Below are 20638 nucleotides of genomic sequence, written 5' to 3' on the forward strand. Positions count from 1 at the left end.
GATGATGCTTGAGATTCATTATGACATTTTACAGATTATTTTTAGACTTTATGAATAGCAGAAACCATGTTATTATATCCTTTTATTTGCAAAATAACCAGAAATTCAAATTTAAAACGTTTTTGTCTGATGATGCTGTTTGCTGTAAGAATATCAATTTTTAGTGTGATGTATTTACATTTTCCATCATGGTAATGGTCTTATACTCCACAAGTGAAGTAGTAGCCGGATTAGGAGGCAGATGATGAGTTTGTTCAAGGTATGTTAAATTTGGAGTACCTAAGTGGAGACGGGGCCAGCATGCAATTGGGTATTTCGTTTTTAAAGCTTCAAAAATATATGTGGTCAACAAATTCTGGAATATGCTATCTTTTTGCACAATTGTTTTATTGATACCCTTAGGTCTTTGTTCTGTAATGTACAGATGGCAGAATTCGTGACAGGGGTGATAGCAAAGTCAACAACAAACAGGTATTTATTAATTGATGATGTAGGGAAAGGCCATACATAGAGAAACATGAATGGAGTGAAAAAAGAACTACGACAATGATGTGAGTTGACAGAGTGATAAATGCTTTGGATAAGTCTCCTGAAGAATGTTTCCAGACAGTGACCAAAATAAAGACATAGGAAAGAAGTAGCAGGAAGAAGGTGCCCATGCTCATGAAGCCACTGTTGGCAGCAATAATAAACTGAAACTTGGCTGCATCTGTGCATGCAAGTTTTATGATCCTGGGAAGTCACAGTAAAAGCTGTCTTCTTCATCAGGACCACAAAAAGGCAAGTTTATAATCAAAGCAAACTGAGACATAGCATGAATCAGCCCAGTTACCCATCCAGTGATTACAAATGAAACACATATTTTAGGGTTCGTCATGTTCAGGTAGTGAAGCGGCTTATAGATTGCTGTGCACCTGTCAAATGCCATGGCGATGAGTAACACCATCTCCATTCCTCCTATGATGTGGATGAAGCATTTCTGTGCTATATAACCTTGGAAAGAAATTACTTGGCATTCACTTAAAAGGTCTTTGATTGTCTTGGGGACTATAATCGAAGAGAGGCCCACATCAATGAGGGACAAGTTGGCCAGCAGGAAGTACATAGGAGAATGTAAGTGAGAATCAAAAATTATCAAAAACAAAATAAAAAGGTTTCCCAACATGATCACTAAATAGAGCAAAGAACATAACAAGGTAAAAACAAACAAACACCCCTTTTCTCCCAAGAGCAAGAAAGGCCAGTAACACAATCTCAGTGACCACAGAATCATTTAGACCACCCATTGACTGGAACAGGAGAGCTGATTTTTCAAGTGACCGGAGGATAAAAATTAAAAAGGGTAAGTATCACTGGCAGAAACATAGCTTTCCTGTTTTCCTTGCTAATTAAGTTAGATATAATTGACTGAAAGGAGAAAAATGAAGAACTTGGAAGAAATAAGGTTAGCCACAAAGCACTATATAGAGGGGATATTTGAAAGAAAAAAATATGATTGTAAATTTTGCAAATAGAGCCAAAGGGGTTAATTTTAATTCCATAGTTAAACCTCATTTTAATTTTTCTCAAAGATTTATTGATCATTTTCCTGACCCTTCCCCTAAGTGTTCTCACACCATGTAAATGTTGTCTATTCTGTCACATCCTTATTAATACTTCCACACTAATTCTATATTCTCTTACCTGAACCTTTCTTAGCCCCTTAATATTTACCTTTTCACTGGCCTTATAGAGGTGACCTTGACAAAATGACTTGAACATATCCCATCATTTCTTACATTGGGCTTTCTAAATTTAAATGGAACTCAGGGACACAGGGTCAATAATTTTAATACTTGGTTCATGACATGATTATCACCATTGGTCCATGACCACTTTTAATATACAGATTACTTAATGACAAGCTAAAATTAAATAAAATATTGTGTATCTGAGAGTAAAGATTAGTAAATTAGTAATTTACTGTATATCTGAGAGTAAAAGTTAGTAAATTATAATTAATACTTAATCAGTTTTAATCATCACAGGTAACAGATTTAAGTGTCTTCAATATTTAGAGCATTGTGTTAAGCAAATTATCTCTTTCAAGCCTTCTAATGCCTTCATAAGATAGATTCAGTTTTATTTTCCCTGTTTCACAAATGAAACTGAGCCTCATAAAGATGAGGTGGCACAGCTAGGACTGTATCAAGAGTTGTAGGACTTGAAAATGCATGCTCCTAACCAATGCTCTGCACTCTTCAAGGCTAGCACTTCCAAATATACTTTAGAACTCCCCAAAGATCTAGATGCATCAATCAGCCATTTTCCTTCATCTCAACTTTTCACTTCCCTTGATCTCTTACACATAGAGTCACTCCTTCAGAAATCAGATCTGTCAAGGACGGAATGGTGGGAGCCTTCTTATTTTTCTTTCTCTCCCAAACCCTTCACAGTTAAGTTTATTTAACTTATATATTCTATTTATTGAACAAGCCAAAACAAGCTTGCACTTCAGAAAGACCTTTTAGAAATGTCACCAGGGATTCAGCACACAATAGTCTACATGTAAAAATCTCACATATAATATTCAATTTTCACTCTTTATTTTACATACTTATTCTCCAAATTTGGTACTATTGAGCATGCTTTTTTTTTTTTTTTTTGAAATTTCTTCTGTCATTAGTTGCTATATATGTTTCCTATCCCAAAGCCTTTTCCACCCCAGTCCATTTTAAGAGACCACTTATCTGCTTAGGCATTTGGTGGAGATTTCTCAATTTTGGGAGAGGGTAGGTTCTTATCTTAGCCCTGGGATGAAATATGATAATCTATGTGACTTGGCCATGGATTGGTGTAAGAGGGGCATGCATGTAGCCTACACTTGATGAGATACAGAATAATGCCTTCTGTGGAAGATTTTCTTTCCCAGATTAAAATTTAAAGATTGATGTAGAGAAGGCTCTTTGTTTAGCTTTTTTATTCCTGCATTCAATATTAATGCAATGCTTAAAGTTGCAGCAATCCTGAGCTCTGGGTGTCCACATGTAAGGACAGTAGTACGAACAGATGGGGAAAAAAAATCCAGTCTAAAAGGTCTTTGATATCAGCAAGGGTCTACCTTCTGGTATCTTGTAATGTGAGAAAAATAAAAACTTACTTTTTTTAAGAGACTGTAAATAAGCCATTGTTACTTGAAGCTGAATGCATTCTTAATATTTGTATATGGCAGAGAACTCAATTTTCTCCTGTATTTCTAACATCTTTTTTGTGTCTTTCACTGATGCATAGATTTTTTTCCTGCTTATTTTTGAGTATTGATATAACTCGCGAGACCTATTTTTTTTTTTTTTTTAAATTTCAAACGTGCTTTGCTGTTTTAACATCTCCCCACTTACACAGATTTCTATACCTATAGCTCTATGCCTGGACTCTAGAATAATATATCCAGGCCTGTACTATGTTACATAAATGGACATCCTGAAAGCACCTCAACATTAAAATGTGCAAGGCTGAACTCATGATTTTATTCTTTTTTTAATGCCTTAGGAAATATCATGACTGTTCTCTCAGATGCTTAATCCAGGAATCTTTGAGGCACCCTTTCTCCCTTCTCACCTTATATGCCAGGTGGAAAATTACACCTCCTGAATATTTCTGTTTTGTTTCCTCTTCTTCATTTTCACTGTCCATTTTATTGAAGTTTATGTATTTTTCATTTCTGAATGACCTATCTGCCTCCACTCTTAGCTCAGTTTAGTCCATTCTATAGTCTGCATTCAGATTTGTCTATCTAAAAATCAAATGTGGTCATATTACTTTCCAATTTCAGCTTTTGGTTCTATCATTCAGGATATTTATTTATTTATTTATTTATTTATTTATTTTCAACATTTATTTGTTTTTGGGACAGAGAGAGACAGAGCATGAACGGGGGAGGGGCAGAGAGAGAGGGAGACACAGAATCGGAAACAGGCTCCAGGCTCTGAGCCATCAGCCCAGAGCCCGACGAGGGGCTCGAACTCACGGACCGCGAGATCGTGACCTGGCTGAAGTCGGACGCTTAACTGACTGCGCCACCCAGGCGCCCCCAGGATATTTAAAATTCAGTTGCATATTACAGAAGACCCTTTATGAACTGAACACATTACTATATTTTTTCACATTTATCAGCTCTTTCATGTACTTTTATTTATATCATTCCTGGTCATAACAAAGTGGAACCATATTTGGCTCTTAGGCCTGATAGACTTGGTTATCACGTAGTTCTGCCATGTGTAAGCTATATAAACTAGGGAAGGCTAGCCAATTATGCTGATGGTATTTATTTTTCCATAAAATGGGAGGTGTCTAACTTGCTCAGATGTCATGAAGATTTGAGGTTATATGGGCAAAACTATCTGGCAGAAATGTTTATTCCCCTCTTCCTTTATCTTTCAAAATTTAGATTAAAAGCCAGCTATTCTGAAGTTTTCATTGACCGTCCTAAGCAGAGTAGTGTCTATGAACTATCTTGTAAATCTTTATAATAAAGTATATTATAATTTCTTATGCATATTAGTTCTTCATTATCAACTATGATTCCTTTGAGAAAAGGAGCTTTTACGTAACTTTGTAAACAATGGTAGCACAATTTCTGACACAAGGTAGGCACTGTTAAATGACAGTCTTCATTAACATTCATAGTGGAAAGTTCAAGATGACATAGTAAGCAAAATCTAGGGGCCTAGAAGCCCCTGTGGGAGATTTGATGGAGAGTCCATCTTCAACAAGTGACTTTGGCAATTGAACTCACTGACATCTACACACAGATGGAAGAATGGTAACCAGTGTGGAAGCCAGACAGCCACTCTCTGTCATGATACTCTCCTAACAGAGTAACTTCAGCATCCCACATTCTCAAGTAGATCCTAAATCAAATACAGTAAAACTAGAAAAAGTATAAACTTTCCTCTGTTTTTTTCCTCAAACAAAATGTGTATAGTCATTACAGAGTATCTGGAACTTTCCTCATTTTATACTGTTAGCATAAAGCATGCCAAAGAAATATTGCTGAACAAAAAACATCACCTTATATTTGGAAAAATTCAGTAATTGAGAAGGGCAGTATAGTTATAATAACCTATGAAAAGCTACTTGCTACGTGAATAAGAAAGAGAACTTCTGTATACACTTATATCTATGTTTATAAGAGTTTAAAGCACATGAAATAAATTAGAACTTCAGATAAATGAAACAAAAAATATATTTATGATTAATTAAAAAAGATTATAAAATATAAAACATTAAATGTAAATATACATATGGTAATATTTAGACTTTACAACATAGTGTCTCTAGTTTGTGGGATTTTAGGTGATTTTATTTTTTTTGTAAATATTAAATCTTAGTTTCTATATTTTTACAAATGATATTTATAGATTTTCTTTCTGCCGCAGGTCCTGTCCCCATGCTTTAATAAAACCACCTTTTTGCACCAAAGACGTCTCAAGAATTCTTTCTTGGCCATTGGCTCCAGAGCCCATCACTCCAAAACTGTATCATTCTGAAATGGTAAAAAGCAAGGAATTAATTTTTTCCTGAATTTTTTCCTGGAGCCTTTAGAAGGAACATAGCCCAAGTGATCCATTTTGGACTTCTGATCTCCAAAAGTGTAAGATAATAAATTTGTGTTGTTTTAAGCAACTAAATTTGTGGTCATTCATTATAGCACCAATAAGAAACTAAGACACCAGATAAATGCTAGAACTTATCAGAGCTCACTTTGAATGTTTCATTCCCTGAGTCTCCCTATTAATTTCTGGTTAGTCTGCCAGTTGGTTTTTTGTTCTCATCAGGGTAGTAGCTTCAGCCTAGCTATGATTGTGGCCTTTTACATTCCTTTGCCACAGGGATTGCTACTATTTCTGACACACCCAGGGAGGTGGTTTTTTTTTTTGTTTGTTTGTTTGTTTGTTTTCCATGCTCCAAATCAAGTCAGCCCTTTATGGTAGTAGCAGTGAAACTTCTGATTTTCATGGCTTTCCTGTCCTGGTAGAACTACCACAATGGTAATGGAGGTGGGTGATGTGGGAAACAAAGGCAGAAGGAAATGTTGATAAAATTAAATTTCCCTATAACCTTGCAGCCCATTGACAAATACTTGAGATAGGCAGAGTATAACATTCTTCCAGGAGCTCTGTCTTAATGTTAATACTTTGCTGGAGAGCAAAAAGGACCTCAGCTTGACACAGCTAGGTTTCCAGTATCTTGTGAGTCCTCTTAAGCATATGAAAGTCCTTTTGAAAAATTCCCCTTGTCCTTATTTTCCTCAGCTCCCAAGTATATAATCAGTCACCCGATGATAGAAGATAAGATTGAGTTGGCAGAGAAGGAAAGGATTAGGACCTGAGGTCCCTGGGTGGGGAAATACATATTTTGGAACAATGCTGGGAGTGTCTGACCACAGCAAACCCCCTCAGGCATAAGTCTCCTCATAAGAATGTAACAGATTCCCACCTGCTCACTCTCAGGTTTCCCTCAGGAATTTGACAAAACACTGAAGTATGGCCGTAGACCACCCCTCATACCCAATTAGGAATGGACAACCCAGCATCTAGAGCTATCAAGCCGATAAGCGATAAGCGTAGAACCTGAGAAGGAACATGAGGGGAGGTTGGGGGAGGGCTGACCGGGACCTTATAAAACAAGGACCTTTGCCTATAATCCTTGGGCATTCACTTCCAATGCCTCCTCTCTGTAAAGAGAGCTTTCCTACTATTCTTACTTTCTAATCTTATACTCTAACAACATTTGCCTGCTGCTCATTTTGTGTTCACCTCTTCATTCTTTGAAGCGTTGAGACAACGAATCCCGGGTATTGTGGTAAAAAATTCCTGCAACACTATCACAACCCCAGTGGCAGCTCTTTCTGCCCACAGGTTCTGTCCCTGTGCTTTAATAAGATCACATTTTACACTGAAGACATCTCAAAAATTCTTTCTTAGCCATTGGCTCTGAACTCCAACACTCCAAACCACATCAGTGGAGCCAGTGAGAGTATCCCCAGGCTAAAAACTCCATGGACTTCTATTGTTTTCATCAAAGTTTCCACAGGTTTACTTGAATAAGACTTCTCAATTTGCTGCATGACTTAGTCAATATTCAGAGTCCTGAGATGGTTATCTTTTAAAATTGTCCATTTTGATTATAACTCTTAAGAGAGGATTCTCAGATCTTCTTACTATTCTGACTCACTTGGGTTTTTAATACCACAAAGGGTTTCATATTGAATTAGTTATAAAGAAAATACTTTAAAAAACTCAGAGTCTATTCACTGGTTAAAAATACTAAGGTTGTCAGCCACCACAAACCAGTGAATAAACAGGGTGAACAACCTAGGTCAGTGTAGGTTTGCATTGAATTCCATCTGTCTAGCTACTGCTTTTTGATTCTTCAGTATAAAGAAACCATTCAATTTCTCTTTAAGAGAAATTACTTTATTAAATATTAGCATAATTAAGTATTAGCTTTCAAGGCTTTTAACTAGTTAAGTGTATTGCCCAATTTTCTAGAATACTTTAAGAATATAAGAAAAACTTAAAATGCAGTGCATGATGTGTGCATTGCTTAGGAGAGATTAATTCATTCAAGACAGTGAAGGAAAAAAAAGGAATTGGTGATGTTTTCTTCGCAAAATCAAGTCTATAAATATATATAATATATAATATACCCGTATCATAATGGATAGAGATAGAATATTTCATGTTTTACTCGTACATTCAACAAAATCTGTTGAGTCTTAATATATGCCAGGCACTGATCCTTCTTTGCCAAAAGAAATAGGCTTTCCATTACTGTCTGACAGCGTTAGTTTCCTATTGTCTAAAGAACAGGTAATGGCCTCCCTGAGGTGGTTGCCTTGCAAAGCATTGCTGATCCTCCACAGAAGCCAGTTGGATCACCCCTCATTGCTTCTTGAACTATAACCAGATTTAAGTACAAAGATACCATATAGGATGAAATACAGAGTATGACCCATAAAGAACAATCTCATTAAAATAACTGCATCCCCCCCCTTTTTTTTGTCAATCAGTATTAACCTAGGGAACCTGTGGGATTGGATTCTAAGGATGCAGGATGACAATGGAAAGGATATAAATTTGCATCAAACCAAAAATTTTACATGGACTCATTAAGTAGAGATTCTACCATCAATGTGTCAGCTGAAAGGTCTGGAATCAGCTATAATGATTTACCTGGTTGGCTCACTGAAATCTGTGCCCCAAAGCAGACTACATATAATTAAGTTGATATTTTAGAATTTCCTTGTTATACTATTGAAGGTATTCAAACATTTATACAAATTGGAATGCTAGCATGTATTTATCATGTAAGACCTTTATCATTTGTCATGTAAGACCTGTTAAACCATAGGATGGGTGGGAGGGCTGTCCAGGTGATGTGGAGAACAAAGGCAAAAGGAAATGTAGATAAAATTAAATTAAAATACAACTTGCAACCCATTTACAAATTCTTGAGACAAGCAGAGTATGACATTCCTTCAGGAATTCCCAACTGTCTCAATGTTAATTTTGCTAGAGGCAAAAAGCAAACTTAGATTTACAATAGCCGGACCTCTAGATCCTTTCTTCGTTAATATATGAAAATCCTTTTGGAAACTTCTTTGTCTCCACCTCCCCGCCCAACTAAGAGTATATAACTAATCACTCCTCACAATTCCAGTATGGCTGTTACTGCCCATGGGTCCTGTCCCCAGCTTTAATAAAACCACCTTTTTTTGCACTGAAAATGTCTCAAGAATTCTTTCTTGACCATTTGCTCCTGGATCCCACATCAAATCACGTCACAGGGAACACTCCCTTTATCAAGACTTTGAGAAATAGATTCTTGAAGAAAGTCCTGATATCCCTGAATAGCTCTGTGATGACTATTCTCTCTAGGCCAGAAATAACAGTGTGCACAGCTGCCATTGCATGGGCTCTTTAATCTAATAGAATTCCCGAGTGGAAAATGCCAAATAGTGGTACCAAATTGCAAAGACAAGGTAGGTATGGTTATTCCAGTGGGTACCAGAGCCTAAGCAGGAGTCAGAATGGTTTGAGCCCCTGAGTTCTTTGGCATTGGTTAGGTCATCATGGTGTTTCTAGCCCTGAAAGATGAGCATATAAAAGCAGAAACACTTTACGTCTGGTGAACAGAAATCTGACTTGAATCACTATAATTGGGAATTGTGGCCCCTCAAAAAATTCTGAGACTTGACCTAGTTTACCAACCTAAATCTCCTTGAGCAAAGAGAAGGCTGGATCCTCTTGGGGGAAGACCCTTCTGTGTTGTCACTATTTTATACTAGAAATATTTTTCCTATTCTCTCTAGAGGAGCTCTGAAATAATCAGAACTTTGAGGGATTATTATATACTGATTCTGAACTTTGACAAATTTCTGGAGGATCAAAATGCTATTGTGGGCCACAGGTCAAAAATAGACGTTATGGAGGTCAGGTGGCCAATGAAATTTTGGCTGTACACATCTCACAGTGTGCTTTGTGGTTTCCTAAGTCCATTCTTTGGTTATGTCTATAGCTTGAGATACAGATTAGCATAGATTTACTAACAAATTGGCAGAATTTCCAGACATGTTACCTAAGAAGCATAGTAAAAGCTATTATGCTAAGAAGGCCAAGTGGAAGCAAATAAAGCCTAATCAATCTACCAAAATAGTAAGCAAATTAATGCTGCATTTTAGGAGGAATTGTGGAAATTAGTACTACCATCAAGGATGTCAAAGATACAGATTATTTTTTTTTTTTTTATTTAAAAAATTTTTTTTTCAACGTTTATTTATTTTTGGGACAGAGAGAGACAGAGCATGAACGGGGGAGGGGCAGAGAGAGAGGGAGACACAGAATCGGAAACAGGCTCCAGGCTCTGAGCCATCAGCCCAGAGCCTGACGCGGGGCTCGAACTCACGGACCGCGAGATCGTGACCTGGCTGAAGTCGGACGCTTAACCGACTGCGCCACCCAGGCGCCCCTACAGATTATTTTTATTTTATTTATTTTTTTTCAACGTTTATTTATTTGTGGGACAGAGAGAGACAGAGCATGAACGGGGGAGGGGCAGAGAGAGAGGGAGACACAGAATCGGAAACAGGCTCCAGGCTCTGAGCCATCAGCCCAGAGCCTGACGCGGGGCTCGAACTCACGGACCGCGAGATCGTGACCTGGCTGAAGTCGGACGCTCAACCGACTGCGCCACCCAGGCGCCCCCAGATTATTTTTAATTGTGGTAAAGATACTTAAGAGATCTATTCTCCAAACAGAATTTTCAGTGTCCAATACAATATTATTAACTATAGATACATTTTGTTCAGTTTAGCTCTAGAACTCACCCATATTGTGTAACTGAAACTTTATATCTGTTGAATAGCAACTTTTAATTTCCCCCTCCAGTCCCTAAAAATCAGCGTTTTACTGTCTTTTTTGTGACTTGATATTTAAGCACCTCATGTAAGTGGAATCATGTAGCATTTGTCCTTCTTTGACTGGCTTGTTTCACTTAGCATGATGTCTGTCAGGTTCATCATGTCCTTAGGTAACATGTGCTGTTGCATATGACAAGATTACCTTCTTTTCTGAGACTCTGTGATATTATATTGCATATATATATATATATATATATATATATATATATATAAAACATTTTTCTTTATCCATTCATCCCTAGATGGACATTGGATTATTTCCATATCTTGGCTATTGTGAACAATGCTGCAATGAATGTAGGACTGTAGATATCTTTATGAAATGAAAATATATTGATTTTATTTCCTTTGTATGTATACCTGAAGGGGATTTCTAGATAATAACATAGTTCAATTTTAATTTTTCTGAAGAACTTCTGTACTGTGTTCCATAATGACTGTACCAATTTACCTGCCAGCCAACATTGTATAAGAATTCCATTTTCTCCACATTTTTGTCAACATTTGTTTCTTTTGTCTTTTTTATAATCCCTGTAATGTGTGAGGCAATACATCATTGTGATTTTGATTTGCATTTCCCTGATGATTACTGATGTTTAACACCTTTTTATGTACCTATTGGCCACTTATATTTCTTCTTTTGATAAATGTCTATTCAGGTCCTTTGCCCATTAAGAAGATTTTTTTTTATGTTTATTTCTGAGAGAGAGAGAGAGAGACAGAGTGAGAGCAGGATATGGCAGAGAGAGAGGAGACACAGAATCCAAAGCAGACTCTAGGCTTTGTCTGAGCTGTCAGCATGGAGCCCAATGTGGGGTTTGAACTCACTAACTGTGAGATCATGACCCGAGTAGAAGTCGGACACTTGACTGACTGAGCCACCCAGGCACCCCAGTCCTTTGCCTATTTTGAATTATTGGATTATTTGGTTTTTGTTTGTTTGTTTGTTTTGCTATTGAGTTGTATGAGTTCTTTGTATATACTGGATATTTATCTGTATTAGATACATAGTTTTCAAATAGCTTTCAAATATTCTCCCATTCTGTATGTTGACTTTTTACTTGTTTCCTTTGCTCTGCAGAAGCTTTTATGTTTGACATGGTCCCACTTGTGTATTTTGTTTTTGTTGCCTGTGGTTTTAGTGTCATGTTCAAGAAATCATTGCCAAATACAGTGCATAGAAGCATTTCCCATTTTAGGAGTTTTACAAGTTTAAGTATTCCATTTTCAATTGATTTTTGTGTGTGGTGTAAGATAAAGTTCCACTTTCATTTTTTTTTCTTTTTTTTTGCATTGGATATCCAGTTTTCCCAACACTATTTGAAGACATTCTCCTTCTTGCATTGTGTATTCTTTGTATTTTTGTCAAAGATTAGTTGATTATGTATGTGTGAGGTTTTTTAAAGGGACTATCTATATCTACTCTGTTCTGTTGGTCTATGTTTTTGTTCTGTTTTTGTTCTATGTTTTGTTTTTGTTTTGTTTGTTTGTTTATTTATTTATGCCAGTACCATGCTGTTTTAGTTATAGTAGCTTTGTTTTCCAGAGTGACTACACCAGTTTGCATTTTCACCAACAGTGGAAGAGGGTTCCATTTTCCCCACATCCTTGTCAAGACCTGTTGTTTTCCTCTGTTATTAATTTTAGCCATTGTGACAGGTGTGAGGTAATATCTCATTGCAGTCTTGATTTGTATTTCCCTGATAATGAGTGATGGGAGCATCTTTTTATGTGTCTGTTAGCCATCTGGATGTCTTCTTTGGAAAGCTATCTCTTCATGTCTTCTGACCATTTTTTAACTGGATTATATGCTTCTTGGGTATTGAATTTTGTTAGTTCTTTGTCGATTTGGATACTAACCCTCATCATATGTCATTTGCAAATATCCCCTCTCATTTCATAGTTTGCCTTTTAGTTTTGTTGATTGTTTCCTTCACTGTGCAGAAGGTTTTTCTCTTAAGTCCCAATAGTTTATTTTTGTTTTTGTTTCCCTTGCCTCAGGACACAGATCTAGTAAGAAGTTGCTGCAGCCGATGTCGAAGAGGTTATTGCCTGTGATCTCCTCTAGGATTTTGATGGTTTTGGGTCTCACATTTAGGTCTTTTATCCATTTTGAATTTATTTTTGTGTTTGGTATAAGAAAGTAGTTCAGTTTTATTCTTTTGCATGCTGCTGTCCAGTTTACTCCGTATCATTTGTTGTGTCTTTTTTTTTCATTGGATATTCTTTTCCTGCTTTGTCAAAGATTAGTTGGCAATAGAGTTGTGTCCATTTCTGGGTATTCTATTCTCTTCCATTGGTCCATGTGTCTGTTTTTGTGCCAGTTCCATACTATCCTTATCATTACAAGTTTGTAATATAACTTGGAGTCTGGAATTGTGATGCCTGTAGCTTTGTTTTTCTTTTTCAAGATTGCTTTGGCTATTTGGAGTCTTTGTGGTTCCATACAAATTTAGGATTGTTTGTTCTAGCTCTGTGAAAAATGCTAGTCATATTTTGATAGGATTTGCATTAAATGTGTAAATTGCTTTGGGTAGTACAGGCATTTTAGCAATATTTGTTTTTCCAACCCATGAGCATGGAATGTCTTTCCATTTCTTTGTGTCCTCTTAAATTTATTTCATCAGTGTTTTATAGTTTTCAGAACACAGATCTTTTGCCTTGTTGGTTGGGTTTATTCCGAGGTATCTTATGGTTTTGGGGGCAATTGTAATTGGGATCAATTCCTTGATTTCTCTTTCTGCTGCTTCATTATTGGTGTATAGAAAGGGAACAGATTTCTGTATGTTCATATTGTATTTTGCAACTTTACTGAATTTGTGTATCAGTTTCAGCAGTTTTTTTGGTGGTCTTTTGAGTTTTCTATATAGAGTATCAAATCATCTGCAAATAGTGAAAGTTTGATTTCTTCCTTGATTATTTGGGTGCAAATCATATCATCTAGATGCAATCTTATAATAGGACATGTTTGACTTGTTGCTAGTTCTTAGTATAGACTAAATGTTTGAAGGTACCGTGTAATGTGAGCTCCATAAGAACGAACTAAGTGAAGATCCATAATTACTCTTAAAATAGTGATTCTCAACCCAGGATAATGATGTCCCTTAGGGAACATTTGGTAATGTCTGGATATATTTTTGGTTGTCCCAATGTGGTGGTTAAACTTTGCTACTACTGGCATCTATTGAGTATAGGTCAGAACTACTGCCAATATCCCACAACATATGGAACAGCTTCCCATAACAAAGATTTAGACTCCCCCAAATGCCAGTAGTGCTGAGGTTGAGATATCCTGCTTTACATAAGTTGGTTACCTTCTTAGTGTTTTGCAAATCATATTATACTTTGAATTCAAAACAATGTGAGTTTCATTCCTCATGTCATAGGTTTCAGTTGGTATTAAGACATAGTCTGTTTTTGAAAATCTTGTGATTTTGGTGTTGCTTTGATAACAGCTCAACTTTTGTTGCTTATGGGTTTTTTTTGCGTTTAAAACACTTTGGAAACTGTCTTTCCATTTTGTTGTATTCCTTAGCACTTCTTAAAATTCATTTATTTTACCATTTGTTGAAAGAAACAGGCAATAGTATGCTAAATATTTTGCTTGTGAAACCTTTTATAAAATACAAACTAGACGTAGTTGTAAGAAGAATGTGGATATATTTCTGGTCTTGGGGGAAAGCTCTTATATATCACATTACCTGTGATGTGTCCTGTAGTTTTTGTGTAAATACTATTTATCAGAATGAGTTCCCTTCTATACTATTTTTCTAGGGCTGCTGTAACAAATTACCACAAATCTGGTAGCTTAAAAATCCAGGAATTTATTTTCTGAAGGCTCTGGAGGCAAGAAGTCCAAAAATCAAGGAACTGGCAGGTCCACATGCCCATTAAAGACTCTAGGTGAGAATTTTTTCTTTGCTTTTTCCACCTGTTGGTGACTCCTGGCAGTTGTTGGCTTGTGACAACATAATTTCAGTCTCTGCCTCTAATTCTTCACATAGCCTCTTTCCTTGTGTCTCTTTGTGTCCTTTTCCGCCTCTTATAAGGACACCTATTGGATTTAAAGTCCATCCTAGTTCAGTATGATGTTATCTTGATCCTTACCTTAATTACAGCTACCAAAATTCTATTTCCAAAGAAGGTCATATTCTGAAGTTCTGGGTGGACATGATATGGGGACAGTATTCAACCCAGTATACCTTTTATTAGAATGCCTTTTCTGTAGCTATAAAAATATTAGTATGATTTTCTCCCTCCATATGCTTGATATGGTGAATTCCTTTGATTGATTTCCAAATGTTTAAATAAGCTTGCATTCTGGCATAGAACTAACATATCCTGGTATTTTATCTTACTTATAATCACTGTTTTTGTGTTATTACCTTTTAGATTTTTGTATCTGTGTTGGAGGGATATATAAATTAGTTTATAGTTTTCCTTTCTTATAATGTTATACTCTTTAAAAATTCTGGTTATTGGAAGGAAAGTATTAGTAACTGTTCTATAACCATTCTCTGTTTCATTGTCAAGAAAAAGGGGTAGGGTAAGTAGAGAGAGAGGCACAAAGAAAGAGATATGGGGAGGGGGAAAGAATAGATAGGAATAACAGAAGCAAATGGCCTGGTCAAATCTCCATGAAAATATGCTAACTGGATCTCTTCCTAGTGTTATTTATTAGAAGATAGATAATGGAATGTTAGCAGGATCTACCTTGTCATTCTAGTTTGCTCATGGTAAATGAACATGGAGTTTATGTTTTATGAAGCACAGCCTACAGCAATATATGAATGTTTAATCTGTAAGTATTAGAATATTAAAGAGAGATATGTCATGACAAAAATACCTCCATTTTTGTAAGTGATATCCTTCATGTATATATATATCTGGGCCAGAGAGCATCCTACTGCAACAAGGGAGAACCTGGGGAGTTATGTTGGCAGTCTCCACATCTGCTTCACCTGTGTCTTACAGTTACTTATATGCTTGATTTATTAGAAAAGTTAATTTTTTTTATGTTTAAAGGCTACTTTTATTTTATCCATGTATATATGTGCAGCACAGTTATTACAATGAACATTCCAACTCCTATGATATATATCACTTTCTTACTACATCATTATTTGTCAAATTTGTACCAGTTTGGCAAGTAAAATTGTTGTCAATTTGCATTGCTTTAGTTGTTACAGATGTTGAACAGTTTTTCAAGTGGTTATTGTCCTATTGATTGAGTTTTGGTAATTTGTTTTCTTTATTTTTATAGTTGAACTTAGGTTTTTCTTAAACTTGTATACATAAAGATTATCCACGTAAGTCTATATACTTATGCTATTTGCTGCAAATCTTTTCCAGTCCATTTTTGCCTTTTAATATTGTTTGTGGCTTAATTTTTATACACTTAATTTATGAGGTAAGTATGAATTCTAGTATTTCTTGCATGACTAAAGAGATCAGTTTTCTCTTTTTTTTCCATTAAAGCTAATTTTTATTTAATTAATTAATTTATTTTTTCAATATATGAAGTTTATCGTCAAATTGGTTTCCATACAACACCCAGTGCTCATCCCAAAAGGGTGCCCTCCTCAATACCCATCAACCAACCTCCCCTCCCTCCCAGCCCCCATCAACCCTCAGTTTGTTCTCAGTTTTTAAGAGTCTCTTATGCTTTGGCTCTCTCCCACTCTAACCTTTTTTTTTTTCCTTCCCCTCCCCCATGGGTTTCTGTTAAGTTTCTCAGGATCCACTTAACAGTGAAACCATATGGCATCTGTCTTTCTCTGTATGGCTTATTTCACTTAGCATAACACTCTCCAGTTCCATCCATGTTGCTACAAAGGGCCATATTTCATTCTTTTTCATTGCCACGTAGTAATCCATTGTGTCTATAAACCACAATTTCTTTATCCATTCAACAGTTGATGGACATTTAGGCTCTTTCCATAATTTGGCTATTGTTGAGAGTGCTGCTATAAACATTAGGGTACAAGTGCCCCTGTGCATCAGCACTCCTGTATCCCTTGGGTAAAATCCTAGCAGTGCTACTGCTGGGTCATAGAGTAGGTTTATTTTTAATTTTTTGATGAACCTCCACACTGTTTTCCAAAGTGGCTGCACCAAGTTGCATTCTCACCAACAATGCAAGAGGGTTCCCGTTTCTCCACATCCTCTCCAGCATCTATAGTCTCCTGATTTGTTCATTTTGGCCACTCTGACTGGCGTGAGGTGATATCTGAGTGTGGTTTTGATTTGTATTTCTCTGATGAGGAGCGACATTGAGCATCTTTTCATGTGCCTGTTGGCCATCTGGATGTCTTCTTTAGAGAAGTGTCTATTCATGTTTTCTGCCCATTTCTTCACTGGATTATTTGTTTTCTGGGTGTGGAGTTTGGTGAGCTCTTTACAGATTTTGGATACTAGCCCTTTGCCTGATATGTCATTTGGAAATATCTTTTCCCATTCCATTGGTTGCCTTTTAGTTTTGTTGGTTGTTTCCTTTGCTGTGCAGAAGATTTTTATCTTCATAAGGTCCCAGTAGTTCATTTTTGCTTTTAATTCCCTTGCCTTTGGGGATGTGTCAAGTAAGACATTGCTACGGCTGAGGTCAGAGAGGTGTTTTCCTGCTTTCTCCTCTAGGGTTTTGATGGTTTCCTGTCTCACATTCAGGTCCTTTATCCATTTGAGTTTATTTTGTGAATGGTGTGAGAAAGTGGTCTAGTTTCAACCTTCTGCATGTTGCTGTCCAGTTCTCCCAGCACCATTTGTTAAAGAGACTGTCTTGTTTCCATTGGATATTCTTTCCTGCTTTGTCAAAGATTAGTTGGGCATACTTTTGTGGGTCTAGTTCTGGGGTTTCTTTTCTCTTCCATTGGTCTATGTGTCTGTTTTTGTGCCAATACCATGCTGTCTTGATGATGACAGCTTTGTAGTAGAGGCTAAAGTCTGGGATTGTGATGCCTCCTGCTTTGGTCTTCTTCTTCAAAATTCCTTTGGCTATTCGGGGCCCTTTGTGGTTCCATATGAATTTTAGGATTGCTTGTTCTAGTTTCGAGAAGAATGCTGGTGCAATTTTGATTGGGATTGCATTGAATGTATAGATAGCTTTTGGTAGTATTGACATTTTGGCAATATTTATTCTTCTAATCCATGAGAATGGAATGTTTTTCCATTTCTTTATATCTTCTTCAATTTCCTTCATGAGCTTTCTATAGTTTTCAGCATACAGATCTTTTACATCTTTGGTTAGATTTATTCCTAGGTATTTTATGCTTCTTGGTGCAATTGTGAATGGGATCATTTTCTTTATTTGTCTTCCTGTTGCTTCATTGTTAGTGTATAAGAGTGCAACTGATTTCTGTACATTGATTTTGTATCCTGCAACTTTGCTGAATTCATGTATCAGTTCTAGCAGACTTCTGGTGGAGTCTATGTGATTTTCCATGTATAATATCATGTCATCTGCAAAAAGTGAAAGCTTGGCTTCATCTTTGCCAATTTTGATGCCTTTGATTTCCTTTTGTTGTCTGATTGTTGATGCTAGAACTTCCAACACTATGTTAAACAACAGCAGTGAGAGTGGGCATCCCTGTCGTGTTCCTGATCTCAGGGAAAAAGCTCTCAGTTTTTCCCCACTGAGGATGATGTTAGCTGTGGGCTTTTCATAAATGGCTTTTATGATCTTTAAGTATGTTCCTTCTATCCCGACTTTCTCAAGGGTTTTTATTAAGAAAGGGTGCTGAATTTTGTCAAAGGCCTTTTCTGCATCAGTTGACAGGATCATATGGTTCTTATCTTTTCTTTTTTATTAATGTGATGTATCACGTTGATTGATTTGCAAATGTTGAACCAGCCCTGCAGTCCAGGAATGAATCCCACTTGATCATGGTGAATCATTCTTTTTTTTTTTTTTTTTTTTTAATTTTTTTTTTCAACGTTTATTTATTTTTGGGACAGAGAAAGACAGAGCATGAACGGGGGAGGGGCAGAGAGAGAGGGAGACACAGAATCGGAAACAGGCTCCAGGCTCTGAGCCATCAGCCCAGAGCCTGACGCGGGGCTCGAACTCACGGACTGCGAGATCGTGACCTGGCTGAAGTCGGACGCTTAACCGACTGCGCCACCCAGGCGCCCCGAATCATTCTTTTTATATGCTATTGAATTCGATTTGCTAGTATCTTATTAAGAATTTTTGCATCCATATTCATCAGAGATATTGGCCTGTAGTTCTTTTTTTGCTGGGTCTCTGGTTTAGGAATCAAAGTAATACTGGCTTCATAGAATGAGTCTGGAAGTTGTCCTTCCCTTTCTGTTTTTTGGAACAGCTTGAGAAGGATAGGTATTATCTCTGCTTTAAACGTCTGGTAGAACTCTCCTGGGAAGCCATCTGGTCCTGGACTCTTATTTGTTGGGAGATTTTTGATAACTGATTCAATTTCTTGGCTGGTTATGTGTCTGTTCAAGCTTTCTATTTCCTCCTGATTGAGTTTTGGAAGTTTGTTGGTGTTTAGGAATTTGTCCATTTCTTCCAGGTTGTCCAATTTGTTGGCATATAATTTTTCATAGTGTTCCCTGATAATTGCTTGTATCTCTGAGGGATTGGTTGTAATAATTCCATTTTCATTCATGATTTTATCTATTTGGGTCATCTCCCTTTTCTTTTTGAGAAGCCTGGCTAGAGGTTTATCAATTTTGTTTATTTTTTCAAAAAACCAACTCTTGGTTTCGTTGATCTGCTCTACAGCTTTTTTAGATTCTATATTGTTTATTTCTGCTCTGATCTTTATTATTTCTCTTCTTCTGCTGGGTTTAGGCTGCCTTTGCTGTTCTGCTTCTATTTCCTTTAGGTGTGCTGTTAAATTTTGTATTTGGGATTTTTCTTGTTTCTTGAGATAGGCCTGGATTGCAATGTATTTTCCCCTCAGGACTGTCTTGGCTGTATCCCAAAGTGTTTGGAGTGTTGTATTTTCATTTTCATTTGTTTCAATATATTTTTTAATTTCTTCTCTAATTGCCTGGTTGACCCACTCATTCTTTAGTAGGGTGTTCTTTAACCTCCATGCTTTTGGAGATTTTCCAGACTTTTTCCTGTGGTTGATTTCAAGCTTCATAGCATTGTGGTCTGAAAGTATGCATGGTATGATCTCAATTCTTGTATACTTATGAAGGGCTGTTTTATGACCTAGCATGTGATCTATCTTGGAGAAAGTTCCATGTGCACTCGAGAAGAAAGTATATTCTGTTGTTTTGGGATGCAGAGTTCTAAATATATCTGTCAAGTCCATCTGATCCAATGTCTCATTCAGGGCCCTTGTTTCTTTATTGACCGTGTGTCTAGATGATCTATCCATTTCTGTAAGTGGAGTGTTAAAGTTCCCTGCAATTACCACATTTTTATCAATAAGGTTGCTTATGTTTGTGAGTAATTGTTTTATATATTTGGGGGCTCCTGTATTCGGCGCAAGGACATTTATAATTGTTAGCTCTTCCTGATCGATAGACCCTGTGATTATTATATAATGCCCTTCTTCATCTCTTATTACAGCCTTTAATTTAAAGTCTAGTTTGTCTGATGTAAGTATGGCTACTCCAGCTTTGTTTTGACTTCCAGTTCCATCATAAATAGTTCTCCATCCCCTCACTCTCAATCTGAAGGTGTCCTCAGGTCTAAAACGAGTTTCTTGTAGACAGTAAATAGATGGGTCTTGTTTTTTTTATCCATTCTGATACACTATGTCTTTTGGTTGGCGCATTTAGTCCATTTATATTCAGTGTTATTATAGAAAGATACGGGTTTAGAGTCATTGTGATGTCTGTAGGTTTCATGCTTGTAGTGATGTCTCTGGTACTTTTTCTCACCGGATTCCCCTTAGGATCTCTTGTAGGGCTGGTTTAGTGGTGACGAATTCCTTCAGTTTTTGTTTGTTTGGGAAGACCTTTATCTCTCCTTCTATCCTAAATGACAGACTTGCTGGATAAAGGATTCTCAGCTGCATATTTTTTTCTGTTCATCACATTAAAGATCTCCTGTCATTCCTTTCTGGCCTGCCAAGTTTCAGTAGAGAGATCAGTCACGAGTCTTATAGGTCTCTTTATATGTTAGAGGCCTTTATATGTTAGAGCCTGTTTATCCCTAGCTGCTATCAGAATGTTCTCCTTATCCTTGTATTGTGCCAGTTTGAC

The 20638-nt window shown here is 36.7% G+C and overlaps 1 protein-coding gene across 1 annotated transcript; it reads right to left on the minus strand.

The window, feature by feature from the left end:
• Nucleotides 1-345: 345 nt before the first annotated feature.
• LOC115517013 (olfactory receptor 4F15-like) lies at nucleotides 346-1286 on the minus strand. The gene is given in 4 exon segments (XM_030320188.1): nucleotides 346-536; nucleotides 539-733; nucleotides 736-1169; nucleotides 1171-1286. Coding segments are annotated over 4 exon segments (936 nt in total).
• Nucleotides 1287-20638: the final 19352 nt, after the last annotated feature.

The sequence above is a fragment of the Lynx canadensis genome, chromosome B3 (assembly GCF_007474595.2).
Source record: "Lynx canadensis isolate LIC74 chromosome B3, mLynCan4.pri.v2, whole genome shotgun sequence".
Taxonomy (NCBI): Eukaryota; Metazoa; Chordata; class Mammalia; order Carnivora; family Felidae; genus Lynx; species Lynx canadensis.